The 13,173-nt window shown below is 48.8% G+C and overlaps 1 protein-coding gene across 9 annotated transcripts in view; it reads left to right on the top strand.

Moving 5' to 3' along the window:
• CIZ1 (CDKN1A interacting zinc finger protein 1) overlaps window positions 1–13,173 on the top strand; it is a 582,047-nt gene that overhangs the window by 432,421 nt on the left and 136,453 nt on the right. For all 9 annotated transcript variants that reach the window (XM_078646619.1, XM_078646621.1, XM_078646624.1 and 6 more), the window contains one exon: window positions 1,039–1,224. In XM_078646619.1, the coding sequence (XP_078502745.1) occupies window positions 1,039–1,224 (186 nt within the window). The remainder of the gene's footprint in view (window positions 1–1,038; window positions 1,225–13,173) is intronic.

Genomic DNA, 13,173 nt, shown 5'->3' with positions numbered 1-13,173 from the left:
CCAGGATCCCGCACATGGGCGGGTTTTATTCATAGTTTATGACTTTGATGAGTATACCTCTGGATGAGAACTAGGATTACAGGTAAGTAACTAATCCTTACTACAACCTGGATGAGAAACATCTTGTTAACAAATGTATTGATCCTGATAAGAGAACTAACACTAGTGAAGGTCAAGGTATTTTGAGAAATCTTTTTGGGTGACTGTCTATTAACCTCTTGGCTGCGGAACGATTCCCCCGCTGTCTGGGGGGAGGGGGGCGCGCACTGCGCCCCGGTGCTCATGACGAGCTGAGCTCGTCATGAGCCACGTTTCTCGTGTGCTCATGACGAGCTGAGCTCGTCATGAGCACGCCTGTTCCTTAGAACGTCCAGCACAGCAGGGGAATTAGCCCCGCACCTGAGCGTCCTAACGGTCATGACGAGCTGAGCTCGTCATGAGCACACGAGAACCGTGGCTCATGACGAGCTGAGCTCGTCATGAGCGTCGGAGGGGTTAAGAGTTTAACCTTCTGTACAGTTGATTTAAATTTGACCCTTTCTAACCAAAAACCCCTTGGGTAAAAATGACTTTGCTTGCTACTCTAATCTAAGGTTTGACTATCAATGAAGATTCTGTGAAGCAGAAGAAATTGTGACTGAATTGTGTCCAGTTTCTGCATAATAAGCATGTTTGTTGAAGTCATAAACAAACCACCTCCCTCCCCAGCTTTCTCTCTTAGTTAGATGTGATAAAGTGTAGTCTCTGGTTCCACCAAAAAGACTTTACTCTGAGAGGCAGTTTAGGCCTTGAGACTGTATTTCTCTAAATGATCGTCTCACTTGTTTTCTGATTCATATTCTATAATCCTTCGTACCCTGTGGCTCTTCTCCCCTCTTAGTATTAGTCAACGATTTCACTTGGGTTGAGCCATCGAGATCTCGGATTTGATGACCCAACTGGTTTCTTTGTAGTAGGCTGCAGCTTTTTCAGATCCTGTTTCAGAGAGGACTTTGCTCTGAGAGAAATGTGAAGTTGTCTTGGATTTTGTTTTCATAGGCACCAAGTAGTGGGAGCTCTTTGAAGGTGACGATCCAACAGAGCAGCGAGAGTCGCGCCATCAGCGCCACCGCCCAGAAGCCTGCACCGAGGAGCAGCGAGGGGAGCACCGCAGTGCAGCCAGCTCCAGGAGCCGGGACCAAGTTCTTCTGCTACATCTGCAAAGCCAACTATCCCACCCTGGAGGTAAGGCACATGGGCCAGGCGCCAGGTCCACCCTGCGGATTGCCTGAGAACAGACGTGACGTGATCGAAATAACCTGAGTGGTTTAGCAAATGCTTTGAAAATGAAGAAGTATTGACCGTTCTCTGCAGCAGTGACTCTCCATTGATAGTCATAAGATCTCCATAACACCAGTCAGTACGAGATCCTATAGCACCGTCACAAAATAGTTCAAGCAAGCACCTTTGTTCACAAAACGTGATTTCTTTTCATGCAAAATTCCAATTGTGGTAAATTATTAGAAATTCTTTATTGGCCGAATTTCACTTAAGGCTTGATTTAGGACTTGGTGGACAGGGTACTCCGTGACAAACATGACAGAAATCCCATCTACCTCATTACTAGAGCATTGTATCCTACGGCACTGGAGTGACGAAGGAACCCTCCTCCAAACCAGGCCCTTCTTTTCTTTACAAACCAGGCCAGTACTTCTTTGAAATGATCAATACATTAAGAAACAAACGAAACGAAGAGGAAAGGTGGGCAGTGTAGTCCGCCTGCAGGTCATTGGAGTTGGGCAGTTGGGCTGCTCCTTGAAAGATACACAGGCAGCTCCTACTTAAAACAGAAAGCAGGCAGGATAGAGCCCCAGAGGGTCTGCACTGTTTTTCTTCCTTCCTCTCACCATCCTAAAGAATGCAAGATCTGTAAAAAAAATATCCTGAAAAACTCTGAAGGAGAGAAAAATATGTGGGCTGCATTGGCAAGCAGGAAAAGGCAGCACCATTAATATGTTTCGAAAACCTGCAAATGGCGCATAAACACGCACTTTGTACTTATAGTCCTTGCTTACGAGAAGCAAGCCTGGCAGTAATAGAGGCGCAGTTACTGCCAGCCTTGCTTCTCGTAATCAACAACTATAAGTACAAAGTGCGTGTTTACGCGCGGCTTGCAGTTTTTCAAAACACATAAATAAAAGGCATTGTCATTTACAAATGCCAATGGTTTAAACTCTTGCAAATGCGAGACCTATTGCATTGCAAATGCTTGTTTAAAATGACCCTAGCTGGAGCTCTATGCTCTTCAGCTGGAGTGCAATGCCCTCTTGTGGTTGTTTTTGTGATTACATTTTGTTGTCTCTGAGACCGGTTTGTTTTATAAACAAAACAAAGTCTTGAGTTTCTCTCTTCACATTTTCCACCCCACCAAAAGGAATCATAAACAATATTTTTGTAAGCCGCAATGCATCTTGGAGAAGTAAACTTCACTGTTTGCACCGTTGGTCCTGAGTGCGGCTGGTTCTTTTGAGCAGCGGTTTGTTGGCTTATGGATTTGACTAACACTGAGCTCCGCTCGCAACACTGTCTTGGATCCGGCATCCGCAGTAGAGGTTGTTTGGTCTTTTATATATATTTATATCGATTCATTGAAAAAAACATAGGTTATAGAGACATTACAGTTGGGTTCAAATTTTACACACACAGAACCATAGAAATTCAGCCGTTCTAGTTCTACTTCCCTCAAGAAACTATAACCGCGGCGCCACCATGCACGGTCTTCTCTCAATGATTTTATTGCAAATGTCGCAGTGATATTATCAATGATGTCATTGAAGATGTCATGACTGATGCAATATGTGGGGTAATTAGCAGTGCATGGCGAGGGCGTGAGTTATAGTTACTTGTGGCAAGGCCCTGTGGCCTACCCTCCGAAGGCAGACAACCCGGGAAGCGGCATGCAGGCCCCTCCTCAGGCTGATATCAGTACCAGGGACCCAATCCCATGGGCCCTGCCGCATCTTGTAGGGGAGGGGAGTATCTCCTGGGGGCTGGCCTTATTGTAAATGGGGAAGAGGGGCATGCAGTCCCCCTCCCTGAGCCATTTTTTGGCTCTCGGGCCCCATCTTTAGGGGCCGAGCCTTATTAACATGGGGAGGAGGGGCACGCAGCTCCCCACAAGGGGAGGAGGAGCACGCAGCTCCCCCTCCCTGGGCCAATATTGGCCCTGGGGACTCTTTCCATTTGTTACTTGGGCAGGAGGCCCGTCGGCCCCCATCCCAGGCTGATTTTGGCCCAGGCGACCTCATCTCCCAGGGCCAAGCCACATTATGTGGGAGGGGGGCACGCAGCCCCTCTCCCTGGGCTAGTATTGACCCTGGCTGGAGACCACATCGCCCAGGGCCCGGGCCAGTAAAGTCTGGGTGCCCCGGAACCGACACAAGGCACTCACTACAACATTGTTGGAGGTCGCAACAGAGCCCAATGCCCCTATGGTCCCAGCCGGCTCCCTGCCTCCAGCAAGAGCCAGAAATTGGTACCACCCACAGATAGCAGCTAAAAATGCTGCAGGAGCAATTCTTCCAGCTGTTTCCCTCCCCACCTCCGTGCGAGCAGGGAAACAGATGAAAAGTCCACTCCCAGCGGGTGGGAACATGTTTTTTGCTCCTGCCCGTTGGGAGCAGACTTAGTGTTTGCTCTTGCTTAGCGGGAGCTTTAAAATTGCTCCCGCCAAGCGAGATAGGACACAGGTTTCCCTGGCCACACCTGTGTGGGCAGGGAAACTGCTATGACCCTGGTGGGTACCCTTCGACATAACTGGGGCTGGCCCTCGGGGATGGGGTCCCCAGGGCTTTTAATGGCTCCGGGAGGGGTGCAGCCCCTCTCCCATTTGTTTGCACATCTGGAATTTGGGACCCCCGGGAATGAAATTGGCCTGGAGGAGGGGCGTATGCCACTCTCCCCTTCATTGTTTTGGCCGGGGGCAGGGGTGGCTGTCCCCAGAGTCAAAATTGTCCCAGAAGGGGGTTTTGTGCCCCGCCTCCCAATATTACAAAAGGCTTGTCCCCAGGTAATGGGGTCCCCAGATCCTGAATCGGACCAGGGATAGGGAAGTGCAGCCTTCCCTCCCAATGTAAATATCAGCTGTGCCCTGGTTAGTGGTTGATCCCTGGGCCGAAAGCGGCCATGTGAGCCCCCTCCCAAGTTAATATAATAACCGATTCCCCTGGGACCTGGTCCACCCGGGGGGCTAATGAAAACAGTGCAGGAAAACGTGCTTGTTGTTTTAAAAAAAATTCCCACTCCACAAATTGGCAGTAAAAAATATTTTAAAAAATGAAAATGTTTTAGGCCACCAGAGGATTAGTGTATTCCTACCCTGCCCACTTATCTGTTTTTAATGTTTTTTCTTGAGACTCGGCCGAGTTTGAGTCCGAAGAGTACTGCCACCACTTCTGGCCAATCAAGGCATTCCTAATGGTACATACATTCCCGGATTCACTGCGGTGGATCCGCGTCCCTAGATATTTGTAAATGTTTTTTCTTTAATAACTCCAAAACTATTGAATGGATTTACACCAAATTACAAAAAGAGATCTCTTTGGACCAAGATCTAGCTTTCTGCCAAATTTGGTGTAATTCCATATAAGGGTACGGACATAGTTGTGTCTAAAATCCCTATAAGAAATTGCATAGAGACGATGCATTTTATGACCCCACACCCTTTTTTCTTGCCCCTGCTTAACAAATCAACTCAAAACTTTCAAGGCAGCAGCTGAAGTGAGTGGCAAACAAGTTTTGAAAATGTTGTGACGATTCATCAAATAGCGCCTAAGTTAAAAGCAAAACAAAAAACGCTCCATCTATGGAAACTAGGTCCTAACTATACCTACTGTCGCCGACCAGTAGGTAATAGGTTTTATATAGCGCTGGCTAGACCCGGAGGTATCAGAGCGCTTTACATGAGCATCGGATCATAGTTACAGGTTACATCGTTACAAAGGTTACACGGTTATTGGGGCATGGCAACATAGTTACTTGTAAGGTCGAGATAAACAATAAGGACAGATACGTAAGGGGAAAAGAAGGCAGGGGGAAAATTCAGGGGAGGGGGAAGGAGCACGGGAAGTAGACAGGTAATGAAGGCGGAAAAGAGGAGGGGAGGGTGAAGGACACCGCATGGAAAGAGGAGAGGAAGGGTGACTGGGACACAAACCGGTAGACGAGCCAAAGCAACGTCCAAAGTCCAGTAAGTTGTGATCCCAGGGGAAGTGGTATCACTTCCCTATCTCTGTTGCGAGAGGCTCCCTTTGCGCAGTGGACTCTCTGAGACTCCAAGGCCTACATACTGGATCCTTCCCCAAAAAGGGGAGAGGGAGTGCTTTGGCAAGGGGTGCCACACCATACCTCAGCTGTGAGTGGCTCCCTTGGCGCAGTGGACTCTCTCAGCGGGTTCGCTGAGACTCCAGAGTATAAATATTGGATCTTTCCACAACAAGGGTAGAAGGAGTGCTTAGTCAAAGGGCACAAAGGACAGGAGCTAGGAAGACTAGCAGACAAGGTGAGAGATTCAGGGGAGATTGGATAGGAGCTAGGGAGGTAGAGAAAGAGTACTAAATGGGAACAAATATAATTAATGAGTTATTATATAGCGCTGACTAGACCCGAAGGAATCAGAGCGCCTTACATGAGGAATAATAATGTTGCAATTTACATCAGTTAACATCAGTTAACACCTTGCCTGCTAAGGCAATTCCCGCTGGGTGCTGAACTCTTCAGATACCCATTGTTCATGACAAGGTCAGCTCGTCATAAGCACAGCTCCAGTGTACTGCATGACGAGCTGACCTTGTCATTAGCATGGAAGTGGTTAAAACTATACATAAGTATCAAGAAAAGCATTTAAAGAACATAGGGGACAAGGTGAATGGAGCAAGGAAGGGTAAGGGGATAGGGTAAAGGGGTAGGAGGAAGATAGGACGTAGAGACGAGGGGAAAATCTGCCCAAGGTCCAATTGGGACCTTTTTTTTATGGGAAAATAGAGGAAATGCAAGTCAATTTTAAGACGTAGTCTATGCATCTAGAGTACTAAACTGACACTGTGCCTTTAAGACCTTAACCTTGCTCCAATGTCCCATCATGCACTGGGGGTGACAGGTCAGTTCTTTTTTCCGGCTCTTGTCATAAGGACCCTGGGGCACTGAGCTTAGCTAAATTAAGCTACCTCCCTCTACATCCTTTAGGACCAGAGAGATTTTCCATCATTTTCTGGCTTGAACTTATTTATTTCTGACAAATGCCTTCATTCTTTATGAAGTTTCCGAATTGTGGCAAAAAAGCCCTGACAGACCCTCACAGTCTCTGCATAGTATGCCTTCCGGAAGACCATCGCCTGGCAGATTGTAACCATTGCAAAGAAATGCCATGAAGAACCATGAAGGACAGGTAGAGGATCAGACTGCTCGGGCTACAAGAGGCGTCAAGTGGGTTGAGGAGGTCATTTAGCATCTATCACTTTTCACACTTTACAGATTACGTAAGTATAGTAGAGCCAAGTAGTGCAGAAACTCCACAAAAAACGCGAATCCTGATCGACGTCGAGACCCATGATGTCGATTACAGGTACAGCACCAACCTGCTCACCGTGAAGAGGTGATACTGTAATCTCCTGACATCAACGGCAAAGTAAGTCAGCGACAAAATTGAAATTGAGGCAGAGACCTCAGTCGAAGACAAGAATGTCACAGACATTGAGGCAGCCACTGTTGACGTTGAGACCACCACCATCTACCCCGGAAGAACGGTCTCATTTGACGTCAAAACCTCTGTCCTCTGTTTCACCATCGCAGAGAAATACTGATGACATCAATACCTATATTGATGTTTTGGTAAGAAGAGTTCCAAATTAAACATACCTATTCCGATTCCTGCTACATCTTGTTCTGTGATGTTCGAGACAAACCATCACAGAACTTCTTCAAACCTTATACTTCCCTTTGTAGGAAGCTGGCTCTTTATATAGTGTACCATAACGAAGAACACTGTGCAGAGAGTCCACTGGGTCTCCAGTTGGTTCACGGAGGCAAAAGTAAATAATACTAATGCTCGCTTTTGTGGTAGAGTGGGCGAGCAGTTAGGCTTATCAGAGGGTAGTGCTAAGCATTTGTTATACTCAGAGGCAATAAATGAGACACACACTTAAAGAATGAATCTGAGACCAAATTAGAAAAATAGCACTTCTTTTTATATATGTTTCGAACTCGAAAACTTAATTTCAAGGTAAGTGCAGTTCTGATAGATACATCCGCCAGTGGATTCCTCACCATTTGAATATCCCTCTTGCATCAGCAACATTCGGAAATTCTTTTTGCAGCTTTGCGCCGATGTGGACGAAGTCATAGAGGCACGGCATCGCGCGCGACTCCGCTGACGTCACCTACACCACAATAGGCCCACGCCGGCGTGATGACATCAGTTCCCTTTTTTCCGCGTCATCGACGCTAACTGTTTCGGGGAATCTCTGTAGCTGTTAGTAACTTTGTTACTGTTTTCTCGATTTTTCTGCTTCTTTGTGTCTCTAGCGATGTCGACTAAGAAGATCGGGTTCAAGCCTTGTGGAGAGAGCGGCAAGATGATGTCTATCACGGACCCGCACGAGGATTGTATCTGGTGCCTGAGTTCGGACCATGATGTCGATGACTGCTCTTCGTGTAGAAAGATGAACCCAAAGGCGCTTCGTGAGAGGGAGACCAAGCTTCTGATGGCGAAGTTGAGAGGTAGTAAAGAAAAGAAAACTTCGAGATCACGTTCGAGAAGGGCGAGGTCGAAGTTGAGGTCGCGGTCAAGATCCCGAACAGCGTCGCCTTCGAAGTCTTCATCTGATCATGCTTCGAAGTCGAGGAAAAAACATAAGAAACGAAGGCATGGGTCTCGACATCACTCCAGTAAGGATTCGGACTCGAGACCGAAGTCGCATAAGAAGAAGCATGGGAAGGATTTTGTGTCTCCATCGCCGGAAGTCTTGGATCCAGAAGGTGAGGCTTCGCCTTCGGAATCGCGAGCTCATTCACCGACTCCGGTTCCGAATCCATCTACGTTGCCGTCCCCAGCTCGAGAGGATGAAGAGGTCCCTTTGGAAGAGGGTTCAGTACCTGTGGAAGAAGAGGCGAATCCGGAGCATGTAAAGGGTCAGTCTGAGGGTTCTCACCCTCCTTTCCCGGCCCCAGGTCAAGACCCTTCGGCATTTTTAAATGCTATGCATGGTGTCTTTTCCAGAGCATGGTACCCCTCTGGTGCACCTTCGGGTCCTATGGGTCCTCTGGCTTTTAATTTAGGAGTTCCCCACTCCTATGCTCCAGCTCCCTTTATGCCTTTCATGCCGGCTCCGACGCCGCCTTGGAAGTACTCGCCTCCGCCGAGGTCGTCGACGCCGATACCGACGTCGCCTGCTCTGAGTCGACCTCGTGACCCCGATGTCGATCCCGGCTCCGTCGGAGTCGTTCACGGATCCGACGGCGCGGCTGTTGAAGGAGAGATCTAGGAGGGATGCTCAGCGCCTCTTGGAAGAACAAAGGTATAGGGAGGCTGAGACTGAGATGGAGGAAGGTGAGCTTCAAGATGATTGTTTTGAAGATCTAGCGGAGGCTAGTGGTCTGGAGCTTTCTCCTGAATGGGAGCTGCCATCTGTATCTGATGCCCCTTCAAAGGACGTTAAGACATACCACATGGTCATGAGGAAGGCTGCAGATCTTTTGAATTTAACCTTGCCTACGGTCGAATTTAAATCTAATCTTCTGACTGAGGTTCTCCATTCCCCAAGTTCTGTAATTGAGCCGTTGCTCCCTTTTAATGAGGCTTTAACTGAGCCTATTTTGGAGGTTTGGAACAAGCCTCTAACAGCTCCTGCAGTGTCTAAAAGTGTTGCAAGGAGGTATAGAGTTGCACCTGGGGACCCTGAATTTTTAACGTCACATCCTTCGCCTGAAAGTCTTGTTATTCAGGCAGCCTGTTCTAAAAGACTGAGGGCGCATTTCCTCAAGTGCCTGGGGATAAGGATGCCAAGAAACAGGACCAGACTGCTAAGAAGTCCTTTTCTTCAGCAAGTATGGCTTTAAAGTCAACTAATGCCACTTGCCTTATGGGGAGATACATTCATGCCCTTATGGATTCGCTGCGTCTGTTGGCTCCTAAAATTCCTGATGACAACAGGAAGGATTTTGAGGAAGTGTTGACTGATGCTAAGGCGGCTGCACGCCAAGTGATCCAGAGTGGGCTGGATACTGCTAATTGGGTTGCTCGCATCATGGGAACCGCTGTTGCCTCTAGGAGATCTGCCTGGCTGAAGTCATCGGACTTTTCGGCGGACGTTCAGGCCGCATTATTGGATCTGCCTTTTGACGGTGTTGGACTTTTTGGAAAAAAAGCTGACGCAGCCTTAGAGAGATTTAAGGACAGTAGGGCTACTGCCAAATCTTAGGGGCTGCAGACCAGGGGTTCATCTACAAAAAGGTATAGAGGATTTGGACGTTCTTCCTTTCATCCCTACCGGCAAGGTCAACAGCAACAGCAGGAGCAGCAGCAAAACCCCCTGTACAGGTCTTACAGGGGTAAGCAAAGAGCTCGTCCTCGAGGACGTCAGGCCTCCTCCTCCTCCACCTCTTCCAACCCCTGAGCTACGGAAAAGCAGCCCGAGATCCGCCATTCAGGATCATGTTGGTCCGGTGGGGGGTCGGTTTACCTATTTTCTACGGGATTGGGAATCGGTTACATCAGATCTTTGGGTTCTCAATCTCGTAGAAAATGGGTATGCTCTTCTGTCTCGGGAATTCCCTCCAAATTACCCTCCTTGCCAAGGTTTTTGCACGGAGGAACATCTATTACTCCTGCAGGAGGAAGTCCAGACACTGTTAAGAAAGGGTGCGATAGAGTTGGTTCCGGAGCAGGAAAGGGGTCAGGGATGCTACTCCCGGTATTTCCTGATACCCAAGAAGGATGGCAGACTTCGTCCAATCCTGATCTTGAACCTTTACCTGAAACAGGAGAAATTCAAGATGCTCACCCTTGCACAGGTTCTTCAGGCGCTGATGGACGAAGACTGGATGGTGTCAATAGACTTGCAGGATGCATATTTTCACATCCCTATTCTGCAATCACACAGGAAGTATCTCTGTTTTACGGTGGGTTCACAGCACTACCAGTTTGTGGTCCTACCGTTTGGTCTTACTACTGCGCCTCGAGTTTTCACCAAGGTGATGGCTGTGGTGGCTGCGCATCTCAGAAGATCAGGGATACCGGTATTCCCGTATCTGGACGATTGGCTGATCAAAGCCGAATCCCCAGAGATAGTGCTCCATCATTTGCAAGAAACAACTCAGTTGTTGCACAGGTTGGGTTTTTCGATAAATGTACCCAAATCTCACCTGGTGCCCTCCCAGCGCAACCTGTTCATAGGTGCGGTACTGGAAACAACTGTGTGTCGTGCATTCCCTCCACCTCAAAGGATTCGCGACATACAGGAGTTGATTCCTTTATTTCAAAATGGAGCGGTCGTTCCAGTTCTGAAGGTTCTTCGTCTGCTCGGTCTGATGGCTTCTTGCATTCTGTTGGTCAACCATGCATGCTGGCACATGAGGGCGCTCCAGTGGTGCCTCCGCAGGCAGTGGTATCAGCACAACGGAGATCTCAGGGAGTCTGTGAGGATCTCCAGAGAAACTGCAGCGGATCTGTCTTGGTGGGGCGTGGAAGGCAATCTGTCTCAAGGGAAGCATTTTCAACTTCCTCCAGCGGTGGCCACAGTGATAACGGATGCATCCACTCTAGGGTGGGGTGCTCATCTGGGGGATCTGGAGGTCAAGGGTCTTTGGTCTCCAGAGGAAAGATTGCTTCACATCAACCTTCTGGAATTGTGGGCAATATGTTTGGCACTCAAGGCCTTCCTCCCTTCCCTTTGTGGTCGGTCGGTTCAAGTCCTGACGGACAACACCCCCGCGATGTGGTATGTCAACAAGCAGAGAGGAGTAGGGTCGCAGTGTCTCTGCAGAGAGGTTCTGCGTCTCTGGTCCTGGGTTCAGGACCATCAGATTTGTCTGATGGCAAATCATCTGGCCAGGGTTCTGAACGTGCGTGCAGACAGTCTCAGTCGGCAGTTCTCGGCCGACCACGGGTGGAGGCTTCATCCGGAGGTGGTTCGTGACGTCTTTCAGTCATGGGGGACTCCTCAGGTGGACCTGTTCGCCACTCGTGAGAATGCTCACTGCCTGTCATTCTGCAGCCTCCAGTATCCGATGCGGGGAGCCTTGGGGGACGCGTTTCAGTTGAGTTGAGACTCACAGCTCCTTTACGCGTTTCCCCCCATACCCTTGATTCCTCGGGTTCTGAGGAGGATTTGCCAAGACCGGGCCCAAGTTATATTGATCGCCCCGGATTGGCCAAGAAGGGTATGGTACTCAGATCTTCTCAACCTCTCCTCGTGCCCGCCGCTCCGTCTCCCTTTCAGGGCAGATCTCCTCTCTCAGATGGAGGGGCAGGTTCTACACCCCCCCACCTCCAGACCTTACACCTTCATGCCTGGAGATTGAACGGGGCAACCTGAATTCCTTTTCTCTCCCACATGATGTGGTGGATGTCATTCTTTCGGCTAGGCGTGACTCCACCAAATCAATCTATTCATACAGATGGTCTAAATTTGTCACTTGGTGTGGAGAGAAAACTGTTGACCCTTTGAAGGCTCGTTTATCTGATATTCTGCAGTTTGCTCTTTCTTTGGCGCAGCAAGGGTTTGCTGTTGCCACGGTTAAGGGTTATCTTTCGGCTTTGTCGGCATTTCTCTGTTTGCCAGATCAGCCGTCCTTGTTCAAATCTCCTGTGGTTTTAAGATTTTTGAAGGGCCTTACAAATAAATTTCCTCCTACTCCCTTTATTGTGCCTCAATGGGCCTTAAATCTGGTGCTTACTTTCCTGATGGGTTCTCCTTTCGAACCTTTGCACAAGTGTCCCATGAGACTTTTGTCTTTTAAGACGGTCTTCCTTGTTGCAATTACCTCAGCGAAGGGTAAGTGAGCTTCAAGCTCTTAGTTCACAGCCCCCATTCCTGACCATTCATGCTGAACGAATGGTTCCTAGGACCAGGGCTGCTTTTCTGCCTAAGGTGGTAACTCCCTTCCATCTAGGACAGTCTGTTACCCTTCCTACCTTCTATCCTCCCCCTCACCCTTCCAAGGAGGAAGAGAGACTGCACCGTCTGGACCCTAAGAGGGCAGTGAGCTATTATCTCGATAGGACTAAAGGCTATCGTGTGGATGACCAGCTCTTTGTTGGATTTGCTGGCAGCAAGAAAGGAAGAGCGGTGCACAAGCGCACACTTTCGAGATGGATTATTCTATGCATCAAGATCTGCTACTCCTTGGCGGATAAGGACCCTCCAGAGGGTATAAGAGCTCACTCTACTAGAGCAAAGTCATCAACATCTGCTTTGTCTAGAGGTGTACCTGTTGAGGACATTTGTAGGGCGGCTACTTGGGCCTCCCTCCACACTTTTGCGAAGCATTACTGTTTAGATGTTGAGGTGAGGAGGGACGGTCACTTTGCGCGCTCTGTCCTCCAGGATTTCCTGGTTTAGAAGAGTGGACACCCTCCTCCGGGAGTGGGGACTGCTGTGGGACTTTATTCACAAGGTGAGGAATCCACTGGCAGATGTATCTATCAGAAGAACAAGTTACTTACCTTCGGTAACGCTTTTTCTGGTAGATACAGTATCTGCCTGTGGATCCCTCACTGACCCACCCGCCTCCCCGTTGTCCAATCGTCTCTACCTGAGTTACTGAAATGTAATGTATATATATTTTATTGTCAAGGACATGTTTTATTTCAATTGCTTTCTTGCATTTGCTTCACACTGTGTGTGTTATCTTGTCATTTGTGTTCCGTGGAGAAGTGTGGCTCAGGGGTTAGAGGCAGCAGACCCGGAAGCTGAGATCGGTGCTGGACCAGGGTTCAATTCCCCGCCTCGGCGGGGTCTTGGGCTAAAAATTCCACGGACTCGATAATTCTCGCCCCGGTGCCTCCTCGACTCACGGGTTCACACTCTGCGACTCTGGGCAATAGCTTGCTTAATCTCCACAACGGCCCCTCGCGGCGGGATGCCTGACTTTCACCTTGTGGATACCCTGCTATCTCACAGGGGAATACCAGGAAGG

This window comes from Lissotriton helveticus, chromosome 5_2 (assembly GCF_964261635.1).
Source record: "Lissotriton helveticus chromosome 5_2, aLisHel1.1, whole genome shotgun sequence".
Lineage (NCBI taxonomy): Eukaryota > Metazoa > Chordata > Amphibia > Caudata > Salamandridae > Lissotriton > Lissotriton helveticus.
Note: the sequence above shows the minus strand (reverse complement) of the source record. Positions and strands in the feature narration are given on the sequence as shown.